The sequence below is a fragment of the Anabrus simplex genome, chromosome 2, assembly GCF_040414725.1.
Source record: "Anabrus simplex isolate iqAnaSimp1 chromosome 2, ASM4041472v1, whole genome shotgun sequence".
NCBI lineage: Eukaryota > Metazoa > Arthropoda > Insecta > Orthoptera > Tettigoniidae > Anabrus > Anabrus simplex.
This window is the reverse complement of record NC_090266.1, coordinates 680,312,755-680,335,855: the sequence shown is the minus strand read 5'-3', so window position 1 is coordinate 680,335,855 and position 23,101 is coordinate 680,312,755. Positions and strand designations below refer to the sequence as shown.

The window sequence follows — 23,101 nt, the reverse complement described above, 5'->3', positions numbered from 1 at the left end:
AACGATTGATTCTCCGGCTCGATTTTTCACAAATCTGACTGTTGCCAAGTTAAGTGTGGATGAACATGAAAGCCCCCATGTTGTGTACAGTAAAGTTTGGAATATGAATATAATTCGACGATTTTGAACTTCTTTGTTTATGGATTGCATAAGTGACATTTTTTAAAAACGAAATGAGAACTTCCTTTTCATTTTAAAATGTCCTGACTTTTTAACTCTGTTTAAATTTCAGGTATCCTGTGGCCAAATTAAAATATGGATAGAGTAATCCAGCTTCTGAGTTATGTTGTTCCAAATATGGTGAAAACTAGCGAAGCAGTTAAGATATTCTACCGGGCGAGTTGGCCGTGCGCGCAGAGGCGCGCGGCTGTGAGCTTGCATCCGGGAGATAGTAGGTTCGAATCCCACTATCGGCAGCCCTGAAGATGGTTTTCCGTGGTTTCCCATTTTCACACCAGGCAAATGCTGAGGCTGTACCTTAATTAAGGCCACGGCCGCTTCCTTCCAACTCCCAGGCCTTTCCCATCCCATCGTCGCCATAAGACCTATCTGTGTCGGTGCGACGTAAAGCCCCTAGCAAAAAAAAAAAAAGATATTCTACTCCAAATTAAAACACGTTACATGTCTAGCACGATCCATGGCTAAATGGTTAGCGTGCTGGCCTTTGGTCACAGGGGTCCCGGGTTCGATTCCCGGCAGGGTCGGGAATTATAACCATAATTGGTTGTATGTAACGTCTTCATCATCATTTTCATCCTCATCACGACGCGCAGGTCCCCTACGGGCGTGAAATCAAAAGACCTGCATTTGGAGATCCGAACTTGTCTTCGGACACTCCCGGTACTAAAATCCATACGCTACTCCATTCAATTTCATTTCTAGCACGATGTATTGCACAGTGTTGCAGACAGTACTACAATGTGAGCAGTTTGATATCCTCCACAAAGAAGATATATATATGTCTTTTCACGAGAGTTTAATCCTTATGTAAACATGGTATGTACACGCCTCCGCCAAAGAAGGAGTTGTGATTCGCTGAGCGGGTAGTACCGACCTCCACCTCGTCAACATCTCGTGTTCGGACATACAGGGCTGCGCACCACATACGACAACAGTGCGAAGATCTGAACTTCTGAATAAACGACTAAACCTGGATTCTGTTCACTTAGTTTATTGAACACATTCACAATGCACTGCCTATGGTCACTTCTGAACGGTTTTCCTCTTTTGTGCTTCACTACACGCGATGATCCTACCTCTTGTTCCATTTCTCTCACTACGAATACTGGCACTGACTGCTGCTGTTGCAAAATGCAACACCTTATCTCCACACTGAACAACTTGGGACTTTCCCCCACTACGAGAAGACTTCCTGTATTACACCACGCCTTGTGCCTTCATTTCTCGTTATTTAATCACTATTTTATAAAAGAAACATATATACCGGTATATATGTCAACCATATTTTAATTTGATTACGTACTCTTCCAAACTCTCTAAATGTAATAAACTAAAATAAAATAAAATTAACGCGACGTAATACTTTTCTTCGAGCTCACATACAGTCGAGTGAGTGCGACGGTTGCTCCTCCAATCCATGTCCACATGCATAGGCAAGGCCTATTTTTACATCAAGATTAAACTGTCGTGTAAAGCGGTATAGTAGCTTTCATTGTGCTTGAAAGTGTTACCGAATTCCTTGGTAACATGAATACAAATACGGTATTAAAATCATTAATTACTTACCCGTAATTGTTTTATTAACTCTATATCTTAAACATCCTGTTCGTGTTGCTGCGTATAAAGAACGTCTGCCAGGTTTGCCTTTGCCACCATAGCCTGTCTTTACCAGTTTGTGTACATGGCTGAACGCAGAAATTTCCTTCTGTGAGAATGTTGATGTCCGCCTCTGTGGTGTAGTGGTTAGAGTGATTAGCTGTCACCCCCGGAGGTCCGGGTTCGATTCCCGGCTCTGCCACGAAATTTGAAAAGTGGTACGAGATCTGGAACGGAGTCCACTCAGCCTCGGGAGGTCAAGTGAGTAGAGGTGGTTCGATTCCCGCCTCTGCCATCCTGGAAGTGGTTTTCCGTGGTTTCCCACTATCCTCCAGGCAAATTCCGCGATGGCACCTAATTCAAGGCTACGGCCGCTTCCTTCCCTCTTCCTTGTCGGTGTTGTTGTTGTTTGAGTCATCAGTCCGTAGACTGGTTTGATGCAGCCCTCTATGCCACCCTATCCTGTGCTAACCTTTTCATTTCTACGTAGGCCCCTAACTATTGCATCCAACATCTGCTCTAATCTGCTTGTTACATTCATACCTTGGTCTACCCCTACCGTTCTTACCACCTATACTTCCTTCAAGAACCAACTGAACAAGTCCTGGGTTTCTTAAGATGTGTCCTATCATTCTACCTCTTCTTCTCGTCAAATTTAGCCAAATCGATCTCCTTTCACCAATTCGATCTATCCCTCTCACCTTCAGCATTCTTCTGTAACACCACATTTCAAAAGCTTCTATTCTCTTTCTTTCTAAGCTAGTTATCGTCCATGTTTCACTTCCATGCAATGCCATGCTCCACACGAAAGTCTTCAAAAACATCTTTCTAATTCCTATATCAATGTTTGAAGTGAGCAAATTTCTTTTCTTAAGAAAGCTCTTCCTTGCTTGTGCTAGCCTGCATTTTATGTCCACCTTACTTCTGCCATCGTTAGTTATTTTACTACCAAAGTAACAATATTCATCTACTTCCTTTAATACTTCATTTCCTAATCTAATATTTCCTGCATCACCTTCCTTCGTTCGACTGCACTCCATCACTTTTGTTTTGGACTTAATTATTTTCATCTTGTACTCCTTACCCAAGACTTTGTCCATGCCATTCAGCAGCTTCTCGAGATCTTCTGCAGTCTCAGATAAAATAACAATATCATCGGCAAATCTCAAGGGTTTGATTTCCTCTCCTTGGATTGTGATTCCTATTCCAAATTCCTCTTTGACTTCCTTTAATGCCTGTTCTATGTAAACACTGAAAAGGAGGGGGGACAAACTGCAGCCTTGCCTCACTCCTTTCTGGATTGCTGCTTCTTTTTCAAAGCCCTCGATTCTTAGCACTGCAGACTGATTTTTATGCAGATTGTAGATAATTCTTCGTTCTCGGTATTTGATCCCAATCACCTTCAGAATCTTAAATACCTTCGTCCAATCAACATTATCGAATGCCTTTTCTAGATCTACGAATGCCGTGTACGTGGGCTTGTCCTTCTTGATCCCTTCCAATCTTCCCATCACCCCGCAAGGCCCCTGTTCAGCGTAGCAGATGAGGCCACCTGGGCGAGGTACTGGTCATCCTCCCCAGTTGTATCCCCCGACCCAGAGTCTGAAGCTCTTGAGGCGGTAGAGGTGGGATCCCTCGCCGAGTCCGAGGGAAAAGCCGAGCCTGGAGGATAACCAGATTAAGAAGAAGAAGAAGAAGAAGAAGAAGAAGAAGAAGAAGAAGAGGAAGAAGAAGAAGAAGAAGAAGAAGAAGAAGAAGAAGAAGAAGAAGAAGAAGAAGAGAATGTTGATGCTGTGAAATCTGTATGGAACCAAATTTCTCTTTTACTGCATTATAGTAAGGTAAATATGATTCCGTTTTTATCGATGCATTTGTTAATTTCAATTTATTGGTACCGGGCGAGTTGGCCGTGCGGTTAGGGGTGCGCAGCTGTAATCTCGCATCCGGGAGATAGTAGGTTCGAATCCCACTGTCGGCAGCCCTGAAGATGGTTTTCCGTGGCTTCCCATTTTCGCACCAGGCGAATGCCGGGGCTGTACCTTAATTAAGGCCACGGCTCCTTCCTATTCCTAGGCTTTTCCTGTCCCATCGTCGCCATAACACCTATCTGTGTCGGTGCGACGTAAAGCAAACTGCAAAAAAATATATTGGCAATTCTCCTGCCGATGATACAGTCAGTATTAAAGATGCAGTAAGATACGATTTACATCAAAACGAACTTCGGAAAATTGCCGACATCCATAACGGATCTGCCACTTGTTGATTCACTGGCAGTTTTGGAGAACTTTCATATGTCCCTGAAATCTGTCCATGGGAGTGTGGGCAGAGTGTCGAAGAACAAGCTACAGAAAGTAATCCATTCAAAGTTCAAATTCATATGTTCACTAAAGAACATTTTCAGTGGCGAAAATTTGTCGTTTAAGTTTGTGCCTAACAGTTCATCTGACATGGTAAAACCGTTTTCCAGCTACAAAGACAATATTTCGACAAACGTATGAAATTGACTGAAAACGCTATTAGTTGTTCATTGCACCAACAGCAAATGCAGTAATTTTAATGAAGTACGGTAGTTTTGATTGTGTATAATAGCTGTGATTTTTCGTTTCCTTGTGCATGATTTGGACATTCGATAGTGCATGTTGCATGTGTATTTTTTAAGCTATGATAGTCCTCTCTTTACTTATAGGAGCCTAACATATGCAGGTTAAGCGTAAAAGTAAATAGCATGTGGTCGAGACATTTCGTGCTGCAATATGAGACAAGACTGTCGTTGAGTGCGCTACGTGCAGCAGGGTCTACACTGGGCGGAGCGAGAAACGTCACAGCAATTACTCGAAGTGATTTTTCATCGAGAGAGAGAGAGAAAGAGAGACACACACACAATAACGTAACAAGAAACACGTTCTCCACCAACTTTAACAAACTAATTAACAAACAAAAGTAAATTACTGGACCATACCTTTTGGCTTACTATCCTATCCTATCCTATCCTATCCTATCCTATCCTATCCTATCCTATCCTATCCTATCCTATCCTATCCTATCCTATCCTCATAATTTCCAAATACACGCAGGTTCCTAACACATGGTGCAAGTAGGGGCAAAAGGGCTTTCTAGGTCGACGCCCCAAACAAATAGCATTTAAAAAAAGAAAAAGAGTATAATCTTAAACAATGCAATAATTTCCACAAAAATAATAATTTTTGCCCATTCAAACAATTGGTGGAAACTAATAAGAGGAAAACGGAAACTGAATGGTTCTTCACTACTTTGTTAATAGGAAAGGGTTTTCATTTCTGGCTTCTAGCTCTTAAAACTTAGGTTGCCCCGATTTTCTGAGAGTTGTAGGTTTAAGGCCCTCCGTGCCCTCTTCCTGGTATCTTATTTAAACCAAACCCTGTCTTCTAGTAAGACGGTTAATTAATGGCGTATGGCCTCCGGAGAGGCCTGCTGCAGGTCTTTTTCTAGTAGACGGCCTATTAGGCGACCTGCATGTCTGTGAAGATGAGGGCCCTACCTAGGATGATTTCTAATGTTGAATTGAGGTTAAAATTCCGGACTCGGCCGGGAACAGAACCCGGAACCCTCTGAAACGAAGACCAACGAGTCGGAGAGTAAGACGGTAGGGAAACAACAATGAAAACTTATAACAGTCCCCGACTACTGAAGCATCATAACGTCTGTATGCAACTCCATTGTTTTAGCAGTTTGGAAACACTGAATTACATGATATATCCGTATTCATGCGAGACTGAGTATTCGAATGGGTCGAGGTGCTATTCTATATTACCGAAAATACATTACAGGTCCTGAAGTTATTCACAGGGGAAAAACGTGATATGTAGGTCAGTGTTTTCTGTTTACGAACTGCCATGTGGCATATAAATATTCCTTCTTATTATGACCATTTTTTCCACCTTTATAAAGCCGTTGACTCTTAAGTAATTATTCTTCTTCTTAATCTGTTTACCCTCCAGGGTCGGTTTTTCCCTCGGACTCAGCTCTATCGCCTCAAGGGCAGTGTCCTGGAGCTTCAGACCTTGGGTCGGGGGATACAACTGGGGAGAATGACCAGTACCTCGCCCAGGCTGCCTCACCTGCTATGCTGAACAGGGGGCTTGTGGAGGGATCAGAAGATTGCATAGGACAGGCAAGGAAGAGGGAAGGAAACGGCCGTGGCCTTACGTTAGGTACCATTCCGGCATTTGCCTGGAGAAGTGGGAAACCACGGTAAACCACTTCCAGGATGGCTGAGGTGGGAATCGAACCCACCTCTACTCAGTTGACCTCCCGAGGCTGAGTGGACCCCGTTCCATTCCTCGTACCACTTTTCAAGTTTCGTGGCAGAGCCGGGAATCGAACCCGGACCTCCGGGGGTGGCAGCTAATCACGCTAACCACTACACCACAGAGGTGGACCTCTTAAGTAACTGCTGAGTTTATTTTCCATAGGTTGTATTATAATGATTATTATTATTATTATTACAAAGACAAAGATACCCCCATACAGGCCATGAAGGCCCTTGGAGGAGTGGGAGGTAAAGGCTTCCACCATTGTTAACCGCGGCACGTGATGGGGTAGAGTGGTTAGCTCTACGCCCGGCCGCCTTTGCCCCCAGGAATCAACCTGGTACTCATTTTTGGTGTAGGCTGAGTGAACCTCAGGGCCATATGTATTATCCTCAACAACCAAAGTAAAAATAACCTGGCATTAAATAATTATTATCATGAGAGACAGAATGGCGTTTGAAAAACTGTTCCTATGTAGTTATTGTCAGCGCTGATCAAACACTTAAATACCATACGTATCGGGGTGGGATTACATCGTGCACATTTCTCCACAATTAAATTACCGTTAATTACTTGCTTTCCTTGTTTAGGAGAAACCAGTATAGCCAAAATGTTTAACAATAGAAACATCTTAATCACTTCCCGAGAAATTTTTTTTGTTAGTTGTTTTACGTCGCACCGACACAGATAGGGACGATGGGACAGGAAAGGGCTAGGAATGGGAAGGAAGTGGTCGTGGCCTTAATTAAGGTACAGCCCCAGCATTTGCCTGGTGTGAAAATGGGGAAACCACGGAAAACCATTTTCAGGGCTGCCGACAGAGGGATTCGAACCTACTATCTCCCGAATACTGGATACTGGCCGCACTTAAGCGACTGCAGCTATCGAGCTCCGTCCGAGAAAATCGAGTTGGGAGTGACCTCTGAGTGCCTATTGTCACAAGCCACACCTCCTGCAAGACGAACACATGTAATGTTGCCGCGCTTGCTTCTCGTACATCCTCAGGATTGACCAAAATATACGCTCAAACGTTACTTGTTTTCCTTTCCACCCGGAATTCTTCTAATCACAAGTTTACGAGCCCAAAGGTTTAATACTCTAGAACAATTTGGAACTTCCATTTAGTAAACAAGTGATAACTTAATAAGTTAATCTTGAGCATGTGATTAATTTAAACAAAGCAAAAATCACGCATTAGTCAGAGCCGGCGCACCCATGTAGATAAACTAGGTGATCGATCACCCAAGGCGGCAGAATCTAGGGGCGTCACTGCGGCAAACTATTTTCTATTTTTAGTTCTTTTTGTGTTAATCGTCACTGCTTAAATGAATTATGTTAACGATATAAATTTACAAAACTAATGACAGTTGTGAACTGTTTGCTATATCTTAATGCATTTGTAAATATAAACCAGAATTTAATTTAATATATATTATGGAAAAGCGTATGATACGATCTGGACAGCGCGTTTGTTAGTCCAGGTCGAGTGTTTTTTCGCTCAATGAACTTGTTCCTACGTTCTCCAAACTGAAAACGAGGACGATTTTGTTCTAGACAAGTTCCCTGTACATTCATTATATTTACCAATGTTCATCAACAATTATATATGTATAATGTTCATAAAAACTTTTCCGTTCCTTATAAATACATGTATGTTACTTACTATAACAAATATATAAAACGTGCAATTTTGTTTGTTTTATACGTATACAATACAATATTAATCTAAACTTTTTGTATGAGTGCTTTCTGCAATTTCCAGGGGTTGGGGAGGGAGGGGGAGCCACTGAAACCTTCGCCTGGGCACCAAGATAACTTGCACCAGTCTTGCGCGGCATTAGATAAAAATAAAATACAAAATTAACGACATCCATTGTTTGAACAGCTACCAAGAGTCTGTAATGCAGTATTTTACTCAACCTGAAAACTCCTGAGTTCCATCCATGTGATAGATACCATGTGATAAAATGCAAAAACAGACAAATCTCGCTGACAAAATTCTGTAATAATTAAGTGCTATATAAACTATAGAACTATACATTGACCACTATGGCTATAACTGTATTATAATATGGCCATTGGCTGCATTAATTATTATTATTATTATTATTATTATTATTATTATTATTATTATTATTATTATTATTATTATTATTATTAAAACTCCTGAGTTCATCAAATTCACAAGAGAACAGGGCCATATTGGAGGGAACGTTCAAAACGATCAAAATAGTGGACAGGCTGTGAGTTAACTGCTTAATGCCTTCTTTGTTCTGAGTGTGGGTGGCCTTTGACTATTTTTCTCACACCTGCACATTTGATGGCTGCTGTCATTTCATGGTGTCTTTAATAACATATCCCAAAATAGTGTAGGCCTAAGTACTTGCAGATATTAGATTATTCATATTTGTACCATCCGTAATAACTGTTAATATGGTATAATTATTACTCTAATGATAAATATGAGTTATTTAAACCATTTAGATAATACCTTTTTGTTTAATTTTGGCTGGTCTTAGGTCTGAAGAGGGTGTATATCTTTTTCTTATAGGAATTTGTCATTTTAGTGTCGTTTATTACATATTTCATGTTTTCTGTTCATGTCACTTCTGTAAACATGTATCTTCATTATAGACTGTTAGGCCTTTCAGCGGTCAGTCTGCAAGCCTCTGTGAATCAACTAAGCACCTCCTAAATCGTCTACTTCCGGCTAGCTCTGTGGCCTTGTTTAGTTCCACACCTCTTATCAGCAAAACATCCCAAAGTATGAACGAAATCGATGACCTCATAGCTGTAGCCTCCCATTATGAGTACAAAAATCGTCGCCTTGGTCGCCCTTTACTTATATTATACTCTATGGCTGAATCCAGTATTCTCCCTTGTATGCTATCCTCCTCCATTCGCCTCACATTGCCTCACCACCGAAGCTGGTTTATACATACACCTTCATACATCGAGTTTATCCCTAACTTAGCCTTTCTCTCTTCGTTCCGGATATCATCCCGGCCTTGTTCCCACCTGTTTGTACCAGTAACCATTTTCGCTACTTTCAAGTCCGTTACTTCCAATTCATGAATAAGATATCCTGGAACAACCCGACTTTCACTCCCGTACAGTAAAGTAGATGGAGATATACTTTAGTTTCAACCAGAAGTTGACATTACACTTAAACAACATTCATTTATATTTAAAGAGCGTTGTTTCCTTTGTTGGCCAGAATGAATTTGGAAATTAATCGCAAGTTGTCCGACTGAAAGGCCCAAGTTATAACAATAAGTCTAACTTGGCAACACTGAAATTTATGGCTTTGTAATAAACCTCGCTATTTTAAACACGATTGTGTCCAGATCAGTTTGCTCAATATATTCCAAATAGCCTTTAAGTTGACCTTTAACCGTTAAGTGCGCTGCATTGCGTATGTACAAAGGAGTATTTACCTGCTACTATACCTACTATGTATTCTCTTTAACAGTTGGCCCATGTAGTTAATATGACAGTCATGAAATTTGGATTTTGTATAGAAAGGTAAATCAATCTAAGTACTGTACCATTACGTTACATTAGCGGCCGTAAATGTCATGGAAACAGTGGACAAATATGGCGCACAATAGCTTCAGGTGCAAGTACACAGAGTAGAGATCTAGTCAATCGATATCGGCCGGCCGCAAGGAAAAAGAATCTCAAGAATTAAATAATGATGGGCTAAAATTTTTTGAAAGAAACCGATTCTTGACTACCTTGAGAGGAGAGAGTTACGAATTGAAGAGAAGCAGCACGACATATGGAAGGATATAAAAGGATCAACGCATCGTTAATTACTAAAGTATTAATAGATAAACAGCAGTGAAGATTACAGCTACAAAAATATCGGCAGAAAAGGCGTAGATTTGAAGGAAATATTCGTTATTGTAACACCTAAACTCAGAAACGAAAGGAAACTTCAGCCAAGTTATACATTGCCGAAAGTAGTATTATAACGGCAAATCCTTGCTAAGGAAGGCATAATTTATTGTTTCCAGGAGGGAGACAATATCTGTTTAAGCGAAAGAAATAGCAAGAAGTAGGCCGATTTAGAGAAATCTCTAAATTTAAAAGAAAAGAATATTCTCGAGCAATACGAGTTTCTGAAAACAAATATTACGCATTGAGTAGCCTACTATTCACCAGTACACTATGAGTTCTACTATATATTTGTTCTTTTATGATTGCATGAGAACTGGTGACAAGATGGACTCAGCTTAAACAGATGGAAATGGTCGCTCAAGACTTAATAGCTCAAGCCAAGATCCCGAGCCGGAGCCGCAGATGACGTAAACTTTGGATCGCAGGGGCTGCCTACTCCAAGATGCCGTAGTCCAGGAGAGATCCAGCAGCAAAATCCCGTTACGAGATAAGTATTATGAATTGCATCGTAATAAATTTGAAATCAATTGATGAAAAATATTTATATATGTACAGGAGTGCTAGAAGTAAGAGCTGTAGTGCCAATGAAAGGATATATGAATATAAATGCTAATTATTAGCCGATGAAATGTGCCAGTTTATGCTATATAACCGTGGTGCTAATGTGATAATTTTAAGGTTAATGGAAACTAGATCTGATTGAGTATTTGTGCATGTTTAGTGCCAATCAATACGTGTAGACCGTGAAATGTTTAACCAGTAGAGATTGTAGAAAAAGCAGACAAGATACGAGACGTAACCTAAAACTTCAGGTCAATATGTGTAGCAATCATAGCCAGTACGATAATTGTATTGTAAGGAAATGTCTGAAATATTACGAAGTTGCAGTGTATGGGAGAATAATCAGGTTATTAAGTAATGCTACCGTAACACAGAGGTTATTTAAGTGGAATTGAATGAAGATATTTTTTAAATATGGAGGTATATATTTATATGAAGGAAAAGGAATGTTATTGTGGCAAGTTGTAATTTGAGTGAGGAGATATGTTTCTGTTCGTTGCTTAAGAATGGGATAGATGGTTGAATTGCGAATTCCTGTGTTACGTATTACATTTATATTTGGATTAGCACTGCAAGTGAAGGATTTAGGCCATGTTAAGTTGAATGTATGTCTCGAGTTAAGCAGAATGTGTCTCGTAGTAACTTTCAGCGGAAGATATTGATAAGTTACGTGTTTGTTATACATTACGTAATATATATATTCAGGAATAGAATGGAGTCTCGCACATTTTCATATTGGAAGGTCAGCGCATTAACGCTAATATGAAGTACGGTTTACTTTGACTTAATATTGGCATAGTGAAGAGATATTTGAGAATATGTAAATATATTGGCACATGATTAAGAATGCATGGCACGATTTTCGCAGGATAGACCGACGTACTATCATAGTTATGGCACTCGGTAGTAAGATTATTTGATTTATTTTGTACATATGGTGATGTACTGTTTTAATTTATTCATTTTGGGTTATGATAGGAATATTAATAACTTTATGGGTGTTTTGAACCCAAATTTAAATATGGTAATGCTTATCTCGTAACGTGGAGAGTCACAAACAAAAATCCAAACAAGAGTCCAAACATGAATCCAAGTAAATTTGGTCAAACAGTCCGAAAAGAAAGATGAAACATAAATGATGCCCCAAAGAAAATCCCAAACAATATTAAAAGGAAGATATTCCACTCCTCCTTGAATTAATAAAGTTATGGTCCCTATTTTTCCCCTTGTATCAATTTAAACATGGAAGATATGGTATATTTTTGAAACTTAACGAAAAATGTAAGCAAATATGATGATAACTTAAAGATTTTTCAAATATGTTTATCTCGGAACTCAAGCATTTGAGGATGATATTTGTAATTTCACACGATTGTTCCTTTCTTTATTGCCGATGGATGCATATTATTCAATTTTATTATACATTAGCATGCTAATAAACTAGATATAATTTTGATTTCGCGTTTCTATTCCTTAAGTAACTTGTAATATATAGTAATATGATAATATACGGATCTATTAAATTAATTTATGCTAGATACTAGGTGATGATTAGATAATTTCCTTCACGTATGGATTCGGAATGACTATTTCAACGGACCGATACTCTTCAACGGAATCCACGATTTATTTAAAGCATATGGGAACATAAGGAAGCGAATTTTACCCTGAGAAGCGATTATGCACCGTGTTGTTGGAGCTCATGTTCATAAATTATATTTCAGTTCAGAGTCTAGGTATGATTTACGACCCGATGCTTAAAATTATTTGGCCGGAGCAATATTTACACATGTGTATATTCAGTTAATGCTCCAACGCGGCGCAATAGCGGGAGTCACCGCGGGAACATTAATATATTAATAGGTGCATTAAATTTGGTCGCCCAACGTGGCGCAACAACATAAGACAGAGGCATCGGGAAAGGTTGCAGAAATCAACAGGTGCAGTACGTAGCTGTCAACCTGCATTAGGGAAAGAGTGGGTTTGAATTCCACTGTCAACAGCCCTAAAGATGGTTTTTCGTGTACCTTAATTAAGGCCATGGCCACCTCCTTCCAGCTCGTAGCCTTTTCCTATCTCATCGTCGCCATAAGACCTATGTGTGTGTCGGTGCGACGCAAAGCAAATTCTAAAAAAAGTAAGACCTTCAACCGAAAATAAAATTCGCATTGTTCTCGCACAATCCCTGTGTCAGCCTGGAAAGCGGATTTCGAAGCGAGGGCGACCGAATTCGGACGTTATTGAAAAGAGGAGAACAAATTTTGGATGATCATCAGCCCCGCCAACTGATGTGAGGAATGATTCTAGTGACCATTGGACACTGTGGGATGACAAACGCACAACATGCAAGTTGTCCTAATGTAAGGAGTACACATTCATCACATGCGAGAAACGTAACGTGAACACCTGTCTGAATATTTTTGATTTCAAGTGGCTATTTCTAGCCGAGTGCAGCCCTTGTAAGGCAGAACCTACGATGAGGGTGGGCAGCATCTGCCACGTGTAGGTAATTGCGTGTTATTGTGGTGGAGGATAGTGTTATGTGTGGTGTGTGAGTTGCAGGGATGTTGGGGACCGCACAAACACCCAGCCTCCGGGCCAATGGAATTAACCAATGAAGGTTAAAATCCCCGACCCAGCCGGGAATCGAACCCGAAACCCTCTGAACCGAAGGCCAGTACGGTGACCATTCAGCCAACGAGTAGGAATTCCAAAGCATTCATGAGTGTGGATATCCCCTAAGACTGAAATATGGTAGTAATCTATGTAGCTAATTGCTCAGTTTTGTATTTAGGTCTATGTAAAATATTCAAAACTCATGTTTTGACTTTAAATTGACAAGTACTTTTAAAAGTATTTTTCTTATTATTATGTATTACCTTTGGGATGAACACATTTGAAAGAAATAATAAATTGCGCACTTAAGGATTAATTTGTCTCAGGAGATTTATGCAAAGACTAGTGATTGAGACAATCGGTGCAATACTCTGATAAACAGTCAGAGCAGGGATTTGCAATCTGTGGTACGTGAAAGATTGATAGGTGGTACGCTAGAAAATTCATGCAAAAAATGTGCACCGAATCTGCAACTAACTTGTGCTGAAAATGTTAAAGATAATATATATGTAAAAATAAGCTGTAAGGAAATAATGGGAGCCGAATATTTCCTGATTTAGTAATATCCATCATTGAACCACATGTAGTGATAAATATTTTTTCTCTGCCCTTCTTCCTTACTCCGAGCTCTTCTCCTCGTACTGTATATCGGTTTTCATTGCTGAGGTCAGACCTAGATCCAAAGGCAGCAAGAATACCCAGCAGTAGCCGAGAAAACAGTGCAGTTTTTCTCTCCTTTACAACAATATATTTGTGTCAACGTGGGTTGACATCCTTTGTGTATTTGATGAATAAATAGAAACAGACCTAACATTGCGCCTGACCTTGGACTGAAACTTCCAGCAATCCATTCAGATATTAGAAGTGACTACAGCGATTTCTTTCCCTTCTTTTGTCTTGAAAGGCCCTTGGTTACGGGACATTTTTGTAGGGAAAGTCGCGTAATTTATCCCGCTGCCTATAACTCCACGGAAGCCATTTCATGAGCGGTCAATTTTATGGTATCACTTGTCACGAACTGACGGAGGAAAGTTTGCTTTTCATCGCTTTAGTGTAACTTTCTCATCAGCTTATCACGTACCGAGGGTTAAAATGTCCGAAAGTAAGTGGAAAATTATCTTGCTATATCCGACTTGAAACAACATTAATATGTCTTAAATCTCACTTAACTACCGGCGTAATTAAGGGCTGTTTTAGCTTAAAGGATGTGACAAAGATAAAATGGTGAAGTTTTCTAAATTTTACCGGTCCTTCAGTTAACTTCGCAGAGAGAAACAAGTCGTCACATAATTTCAAGTTGGCCGTGCGGATAGAGGCGCGTGGCTGTGAGCCTGCATCCGGGAGATAGTGGGTTCGAATTCCACTGTCGGCAGCCCTGAAGATGGTTTTCCGTGGTTTCCCATTTTCACACCAGGAAAATGCTGGGGATGTACCTTAATTAACCACGGCCGCTTCCTTCCAACTCCTAGGCCTTTCCTATCCCATCGTCGCCATAAGAACTATCTGTGCCGGTGCGACGAAAAGCCCCTAGCAAAAAAAAAATCGATCATGACCCAGGTCTGCCAGGCAGAAAATGGTACTAATTCTTGGGAATACACCCTAATTTGTCAAGTAGCCGGCCTAAAGTTACTTCCTTGGCTCCAGAAAAAATGGTTCAGTAGGGAACTAGTGTATGATTTCGATCTTCTGGAAAGGCTAGGCGAAAGACACAACTTAGATCCCATCAGAACATCATGCACAGATGAAAGTGAGTTCTCTATGGTACAGAAAATAACGCTAAAATTGTTGCGCTGAAGGGTTAAGAGACAAGTTACTGTGATCTCCAGCGGAAAAAGTGGAGAGCACACAACACGGGTATACAGTGTCAGAGCCTTTTGTCGGTACATTTCACCAATGATCGTCATCAAGAGGCAGAGTGTGAGTAATGAACCTTGTCACTGCTCCGCCCAGCCGCGTACGGTAGTTAAAATATCCAATAATGGATGAATACATTCGAAAAATGGCTACAATACTTCATTTCCAGTATCCAAACCAAACCTCACAGCGCAACCGCCCCGAAGGGCCATGGCCGACCAAGCGACCATTGCTCAGCCCCAAAGCCTGCAGATTAAGAGGTGTCATGGGGTCAGCACAACGTATCCTCTCAGCCGTTATTCTCGGATTTCTATACCGGGGCCCCTATCCTATCCCGTCAGATAGCTCCTCAATTGTAATCACGTAGGCTGAGTGGATCTCGAACCAGTCCTCAGATCCAGGTAAAACCCCTGACCTGGCCGGGAATCGAACCCGGGGCCTCCGGGTAAGAGGCCGGCACGCTACCCCTACACCGCGGGGTCGTACAGAAGAACGTCAAATATTGCTGTGGCTTGGTGGGCATACAACTCATAGTAAGCACTCATAGCACCGTATTCTCTAAGAAACAGTAGACTATTTATGCTCCAAGTCAGGACCCTACCAGCTTCCTAATTTGTACCGATTGCAGACTTCTATAAAACTGTTCCTTTAGATCTGCTGGTGGCTACCTCCAAACTTTACTTTATTGGATATTTCTCCCAACCTAACAGAGATTATATTTCTGCTTTCGAAGTAACTCTGTAATCATCATTAAAAATAAAAATAAAACAATAATGAAAAATGGTTGAATTTAGGTGAATTTCCGCTACTTCGTTCCAACTTGGGTTGTTGATTATCCTTGAGAGTATGCTTCGGGCACAGCTTGTTGCGATCATCTTTTCCAGAAGTCGTTTTACAGCGATAAGCAGCATGTACTCTCAGCTGGATGATTGATTTTAGTACTGATTGCAGATACCACGAGAAGCATGAGTAAAGATAAATTGAACATTTTGGAAGCAAAGAAATCTTGAACAGAGCATCTTTCACTTTAATCCCAATCTGTTTTGTAGAATATAACACATACATTTGCTATGAGTTCTCCAAAATGTGCTGTAGAGTTGGAAATATCTGAAATATTTTGTTGTGTTCCTTTGGAGTTACTTCTGAATTGCACTTACAGTTTGTCACAGCCGTGATGTCACCAGTCTCGTGGGTGGTTGATCTACGTCAAAAATAAACATTTAAGCGTCCGAGGTTTTGCGTCATTGGTCTTTATTAAACGAGAAATTTATCCTTTAAAGTTTCGAGCTTCGTACTTTTTAGTAGTTTGCGTGTGAATGTCTGTAGTGGTAAACGTCCCTGACTTCCATGTGAACGATTCGGATTCGAGGCGCGCTAGTCTCACTTTTTGCTTGATTTTTCTTGTACCTTATCTTTTATCTGTTCTTCTGTCAATAAATTCGTTCATTCGTCACTCTGTCTGCAGTTTGTCAGTAGCTGACACGTGCAAACAGTCAATGCATATAGCCTCCGCGTTCCGCACGAGCCTACTAAGCTAGTGGTCCCCAGTCCCAAATCTGCGTCGTGGAATTATTTTTTCTTTCAGTTGTGTGTGCTTTTCATTGTTGCCAACATACATACGTGAAAGTAGGGGCAAAGAATGACAACCCAGGATGATTGTAAACGTGTTAGTTATGATATGGCTTGTATTTAATCTGCGCATTTCCTCACAATAAGTCCGTATCGACAAAGACAAAAACAGATAAAATATCACAGGAAAAGGAAGAAGAAAATAATAAGTAAAAAAAATGATGCCACAATCTCGAGACGCTCGGGAGAAAGTCGGGGACGCTGACCACTAGACCAGCATTTCCACATATATTTCCATGCAAATGACCAACAAGTACGCAGGTTGGAAAATTTAAAGGGCCATATTTTCGTTAAATAGGGGACAAGGGTACAATCTCTCGAACGTAGATCAATCTCCAAACGTCTGAACGAAATCGGTGACCCGATAGCTGTGGCTTCCCATTCTTAGTCCTCTTCACCGTCACTGAAAACATACCTTGGACGAGTGATCAGTTATTAACATGGGATTCGTTATGTATAACTGTTATGTAAATTATATGAGTGTGTTTAGTGAACAGTACTGTGCACCGTTTTTCATTTTCTCATGGTAAGCTATTGTATACTCCGAACTTTGCATCGTAATGCAGCCTCCACATTTTTATTTGTTTATATTTACCTAGGTATGTACCGGACGTTGTGCATACTGGTGTTATGGATCCTAAGATGAAATTTACACTTCATCGAAGTTGTAAGAACCATGTCCACACCTCGTTGATAGTGTTTGCTACATATACCACTTAGAGAACTCAGCCATAAATTCTGATGTGAACTCCACATCACTGAGTGTCTTTACTATATCTCCCATCTAGAAGCTCATCGTGAAGTTCAATATAGCTTCATTCTCTCTGAGAATGCCCCTGTACTGCCTATGTAGTGAGCTCAGTCAAAGTGCTTCCTTGACAAATTTCCCTTCCAGTGAGTTCAACTGAAAATTGTACTAGATTTGAACTAAATTAATTCGCTTTTATCAGTCGCAGAACCAATGTTCGTTTGCTCCATGATATGTTGGAAAATAACTGTTTATTTTTGGAGAACTTAACACAAAATATACATTTGCAATCTAGTGTGATATGTCGTGTAAGTTTCGGAACGCGCATTCTTCCAACTCATATATGATCTAGTGTCATTCACGGTCCCTAAATGTTTTGTAGTGGGCTCACCAATGTTGTATTTTTCAGCCAATTAACACAGTTTCATTTTTAGTAACATGACAGAAAATAAAATTGAGAATGTTGCTGAGCAGAGTACGAGATCTGGGTAATCGGCGCCTGTCGCCTCATTGTCCGTACATAAGTAAACAAGAACTGGGGACTGCTTTCAGTTAAGACTCTTCCATTTGTACCCACGTTAAGCCATTGTGCAAGGAAAAACATACCCATGATTCCCAATAAATAGATTATTTTGAAGAAATGATTAATCTCTTGTAAATCTTAATAGGAATATACCCTAAATGAATGTATTGTTTTATTCTGTTGCTTTTCTTTCAACATCATTTTTATATTAAATTTCACATCATCTATAAAACTGGCGACGAATCAGTGATATGAATATTAATATTAAGAAAATGGAGAATTCACTCACCAGTAGCTGGATCACTGATCTTCTTATCAAATGTTGGGTCCTCGTCGGCGTCACACACCTCAAGCTCTGTTGCAGTCTTCAACTCACTAGTATTTTCAGTCTTTTCATCAAGGGAAACCTCGGTTATTAAATCAGCACTGGTAATCCAGCATTCAGTCGTCGATGGGTTACTCATCATATTTAAAGCATCTTCATACATTTCCTCTACGGGTTTGCCATTTTTAATCCAAGAGTCAATCCTCTTGGCGCGTACGGCTTGGCTTTCAATGATACGCCGTCGTTCTCGTTGTATGTCTTCTAAGGATGCATCTACGTCTAATAAGCTCACATCAGGCAAGTTACGGCTTTCTTTAGCTTTCTGGCGTTCCTGATCATACTGTTTCATGATCTGGGCACCGATGTTGGGGCGAGTATCACTGTCTTCATCCACATTGTCGCCATCCATCGTTTTTTTCAATTTACTCGGCGACGAGGGTTGCTCTTGTTCAAGGGACTGCATGGGCTTTACGCTGGCCACCGGGCAGTTCACATAATACTGGGAACCATATGCAAGAGCTACGTGTTTAATTTTAACAGATTCCGGAGTTTGATCGCTGCTAGCTAAGAACTCGGTTGTGTCTTCCGGCTGGTCTTTGACTTGCTGTTTCACTTGCTCTACCTCAGCCTCAGGTAAAGCCTTCGTCTCCCAAGTGCCATCATCAGATATTTCTATCACAGGAGCCAGTTCTGTGACATCCTCCTCTTCCTCGTGTTGCACATCTTCAGAGACCGACGACTCTTTTTTGATACTCAAACATTCCTGTTTTGAATCTTCTGGGGACAACAAATTTTCATTCTTGTCTTCGTTTTTAGGAGCTGCAATGTCAATACATGTACCATTGCCGGAAACCACGACATTTTCGTATTCATTACAACAGTCTAATTCGTTGCTATATGTTACTTCAGTCTGAGGCTCTCCTTTTAATTGAGTTGCGACAGTTTCGTTTGAAACGACAACGTTGCCGTTGCATTTGGCAACATTACTGTAGCAGTTAGTATTTTCATATACTGTGCTGTCAGGCTTGTCTACCCCTTCATCCATAGTGTGAATTTCTGCAGGAGCGGTGTTCGGTTGGTTGGTCGTAGTAACAGGAGCTGTTACCTCAGGTTCTTTGTGAAGCATTGCTGTAATTGTAGGTCTTGACTTACGTCTCTTAGGTTTTACAACGGTAGAATATATAGCCTCTACCGGTAATGTTAAGATTTCCTCTTCAGATACGTCTATTTTTTGTTGTTTGCTCCAGCTGAGATTTTCGTAATCTTGGAATCCCTCTGGAGGTGTAAGGCTTGTAGTCAAATTCTCGATGTACTCGGTATTACTGTGATGGAAGATCGCTCCTGGAGGAACCTCATAGATGTTAGGGTCAGGGCTGATAGCGTCCGCTCGTCCTTGTAGCAGGGCCAGGAACACGTTTACAGGAGCCGCAGGATTAACGTGTTCGTAGATATGATCGTCACAATCGCTCACAGGTGAGGACCAGTTATGATAGACAGGCTCTTGTACGTCGGCGTTCTCGTAGACAGGGGCTTCCTCATCCCGAGGCCTGTAACCAAGAGAACATGCCCATCAGTAGGAGTAAGCAACTAGCTAAGCCAGTAGACACTATGTAATCAGAAACAAGCTGGTAGGAGGCACAAACGGACAATTAGTGCAGTGGGGGTTGCTGATTTTTAGAAAAATACTGAATGGGCCTATATGTACCTTGAACTACAGTAGAAAAAATACAACATGTTACTTACACTTACAATTATTATACTGAAATCTGGGTTTATTTCAGTTGAAGCTATTTTCAGTATTTTTCAAGTTTTTAGATTTGGCATAGTGCATATGTGAAAACAGTTGCTCACACAAATAAGCAGAAGAAAATATAACCAACATTTTAACTACAAATAACCTTAATGAGCACTAAAATTGTTTGGGGTACATCTATACCAATTTCAACATGATGCAGATGTTAAAAATAGTATCATTTTGCTGTCCGCCACTGATTGCTACTCAAAATTACGATATGACAGAGTAACGGACGAATGAACACTGACCTCTTGCAGTAGTTAGCGCTAAGGTCAAGAACTAAAGCTAGTGAGGCTTCCCCTCACTATGAGCTCAGAGGGGACTTCATCAGATGGCTATCGAAGGGAGGAGTCGTATGCAGTGAAACAATAATAATAATAATAATAATAATAATAATAATAATAATAATAATAATAATAATAATAATAATAATAATAATAATAACATGCTTTTTCCTGTAAAATTTCAAGTTGTAACCGTCCAGGCTTCTCCAGCCATACTAATTTAATAGAATATCATTTTACGCGATATCATATGATATCAAGTTTATCCGCCATCGGCAATTATTTGTAATAACATATTTATTCAACGTCAATCATTTGTAATCAAGGCTTTTTGGAATCATATTGTATATATGATAACATCGTTTTATTATTTAAATTATTATATTATGTAGGATAAGAATTCATTATGTTGTAAATACGGTCAATATGTTGAGACATAGTTGTTTTCATTTCATCTCATATTTGTGCATACGGAGGGTTATTCTTGAAGCTTGGGATTTTGCGTGAGTCATGGGTTTATTTTATGACCAAGGCTAGTAAACAGCGACCCGTGCGTGAGGCTTGTAGCTGGTCAGCTATATCATCGCTACGCCTTCTGGACTTGTCGAGGAAGAAGAGAAGGGGAGTTGATGCTTCGATCTATCGAATCAGATACTTCGTTGTATATGAGTTTTGAGATTGAACTGTTACCAAGAGTGGGGGTGAGCCCGGATACATACTGATTCTCAACACGAGAACGGGGGCTTCCAACCTTACAACCTGACAACCTTACAACCTAACTACGGAGACTCCATCACTAGTACTTCTACTGTGAACATCTACTTTGAACGACGTGATTTGATATTTGAAACAGTGTGTGGTCGCTCCGCGACAGAGTAATTTTGTACAATGTATTATCGCTTCGATACAGTACTTAGGTGCGGTAATGTTATCGGATCTGCGTGACACGAAACAAGCTTACGGCTTATGTTATTTTCAGTAAATATTATGGACGAAGAACTATGTTTAGTTCAAGTCTACGGAATTTTGATACAAGTCTGTACCGTATAAATAGTATAGCTCAGTTGGATTGAGATTTCTACTTATATGGAAAAATTCATATCTCTGAATTTTCTCCTCATACGATCAACGCTGATCAGTTTTTACAAGTATAGGGCTAATGTCTAATTTAAATACTAGGCGAATAGGGAGTGCTAGTCCAGATAGCCCATACGACATCAAAGAAGGAAGGAAGGATGTCCATGGAGCAAAGTCTACATCGAGAAGAAGAGAACGAGTAACCACGGAAACCAGATGACTTCAACGGAAGCTGCAATTGGTGAGCTTCAATTAGATAAAGCAAGCAATAGTAAATTCAGTAAATTAAATTATAAATTCCTCCACGCTTTAAGGAAACTTTTCCGATTCATCTCTTTGTTTTGTATAATAAATTCATTTTTATTTTATATTGCGTTAATTTTCTTTCTTAAGCGATACTTAATGGTTAATTATTTAAAATCCTACCCCTGTGGTTTAAGTATAAGTCTATATGCTATTAAATATAAATTTTGGTTTACAGTTTTATTTAAAACTGTAACCATGGCGCCCAAACATTACATAGAGAAATGGGGAACCATGGAATGTTTATTGTTTCTATTTGCGTGGCAATTTGCGGGCAAGCCACAAATAGTTTATTTAATATTCATGTGTCCCAAGATAATAACTTTCATCTCCTCAAGTGTTTTGAAGAGGGGGAACAGTTACAAAGTGATCCATTAATTTTGCCGGCCAGTGTATTTAATCAGCATAATCGACTGTTATAACTTTGGTATTAACAGTTACATTCCTATTTTTTCATGAAACTCGTGGGGTAGGCTTTTGAGTAATTATCTGCACATGTCGTAAAAGAAACACAGGCCTTTTTAAAATTAAGTTTCATACTGCCGACGCTACGGTCGTGGATCGTACGATACAGAAATTGACCACATTCACTGATCTTCTAGATTAGAATATCTCCTTGGGACGCACTCAGACAAATAATGTTTTCGAACACTACAGTATTTGTCATTTCAGGTTATTACCATACACACGAATCCTCTACATCATTCGTCGGCATTCTAAGTAGTGTTATATGTATGATATTGCTACCCTTAGATACTTTTTCATGAAAATCAATGTCAATAATATTTTTAAAAAATATTTCATTATTTAACATGCTTTCTCCTCTGAAAATTTAAGTAATCCATTAATTTTGCTGGTCAGTGTATTTGTAAAAATATATTACAAAACTATATAGCGAAGGATGTAGAATCACCCGCATCACAACCACAAGATATCAGATTGCAGGAGAACCGCCATCGTCTTGGGAAGTTGTGACAATCCAGCTGATTGGCCCGCTGCCACATCGGGAAGAAACACTGGTAATTTTATGAATGACAAGGCGTAAAGTGCTTGTATACTCTCAATAGAGCTCCAAACAATCAATATATTGTTTCACGTTTCTCTGGTGCGAACAATTCTTACACTTACATTGCAAACGTAATCCTTCCCCAAAACGGGATGAAGCGTGAATGACGAACATGTCCTTATTGCTACCGGTAACTATGTAAGTAATTATTATAAGGATAAGTAAATAATCCAGGAAGTAGCTTCAATCTTTCCTCATCTCACCTCGAAGGAAGGAGTAGTATGCAATGAAGGAATAATAATAATAATAGAAGAAGAAGAATAAGAAAATATACGTAGGCCAGGACGTTTCAGTAGCCTATATCGTAATTGTTCCAGTTTCGTAATTTTAAACTTATAGAGAACTCGTACAA

General features: G+C 39.9%; 1 protein-coding gene across 1 annotated transcript in view; it reads right to left on the bottom strand.

Annotated features, from left to right (window-relative positions):
• The window catches only part of LOC136864362 (myosin-4), a 635,412-nt gene that overhangs the window by 332,482 nt on the left and 279,829 nt on the right, over positions 1-23,101 (bottom strand). Inside the window, exon 4 of the mRNA XM_067141261.2 lies at positions 18,189-19,771. Within this exon, the coding sequence (XP_066997362.2) occupies positions 18,189-19,350 (1,162 nt within the window). The 5' untranslated portion in view covers positions 19,351-19,771. The remainder of the gene's footprint in view (positions 1-18,188; positions 19,772-23,101) is intronic.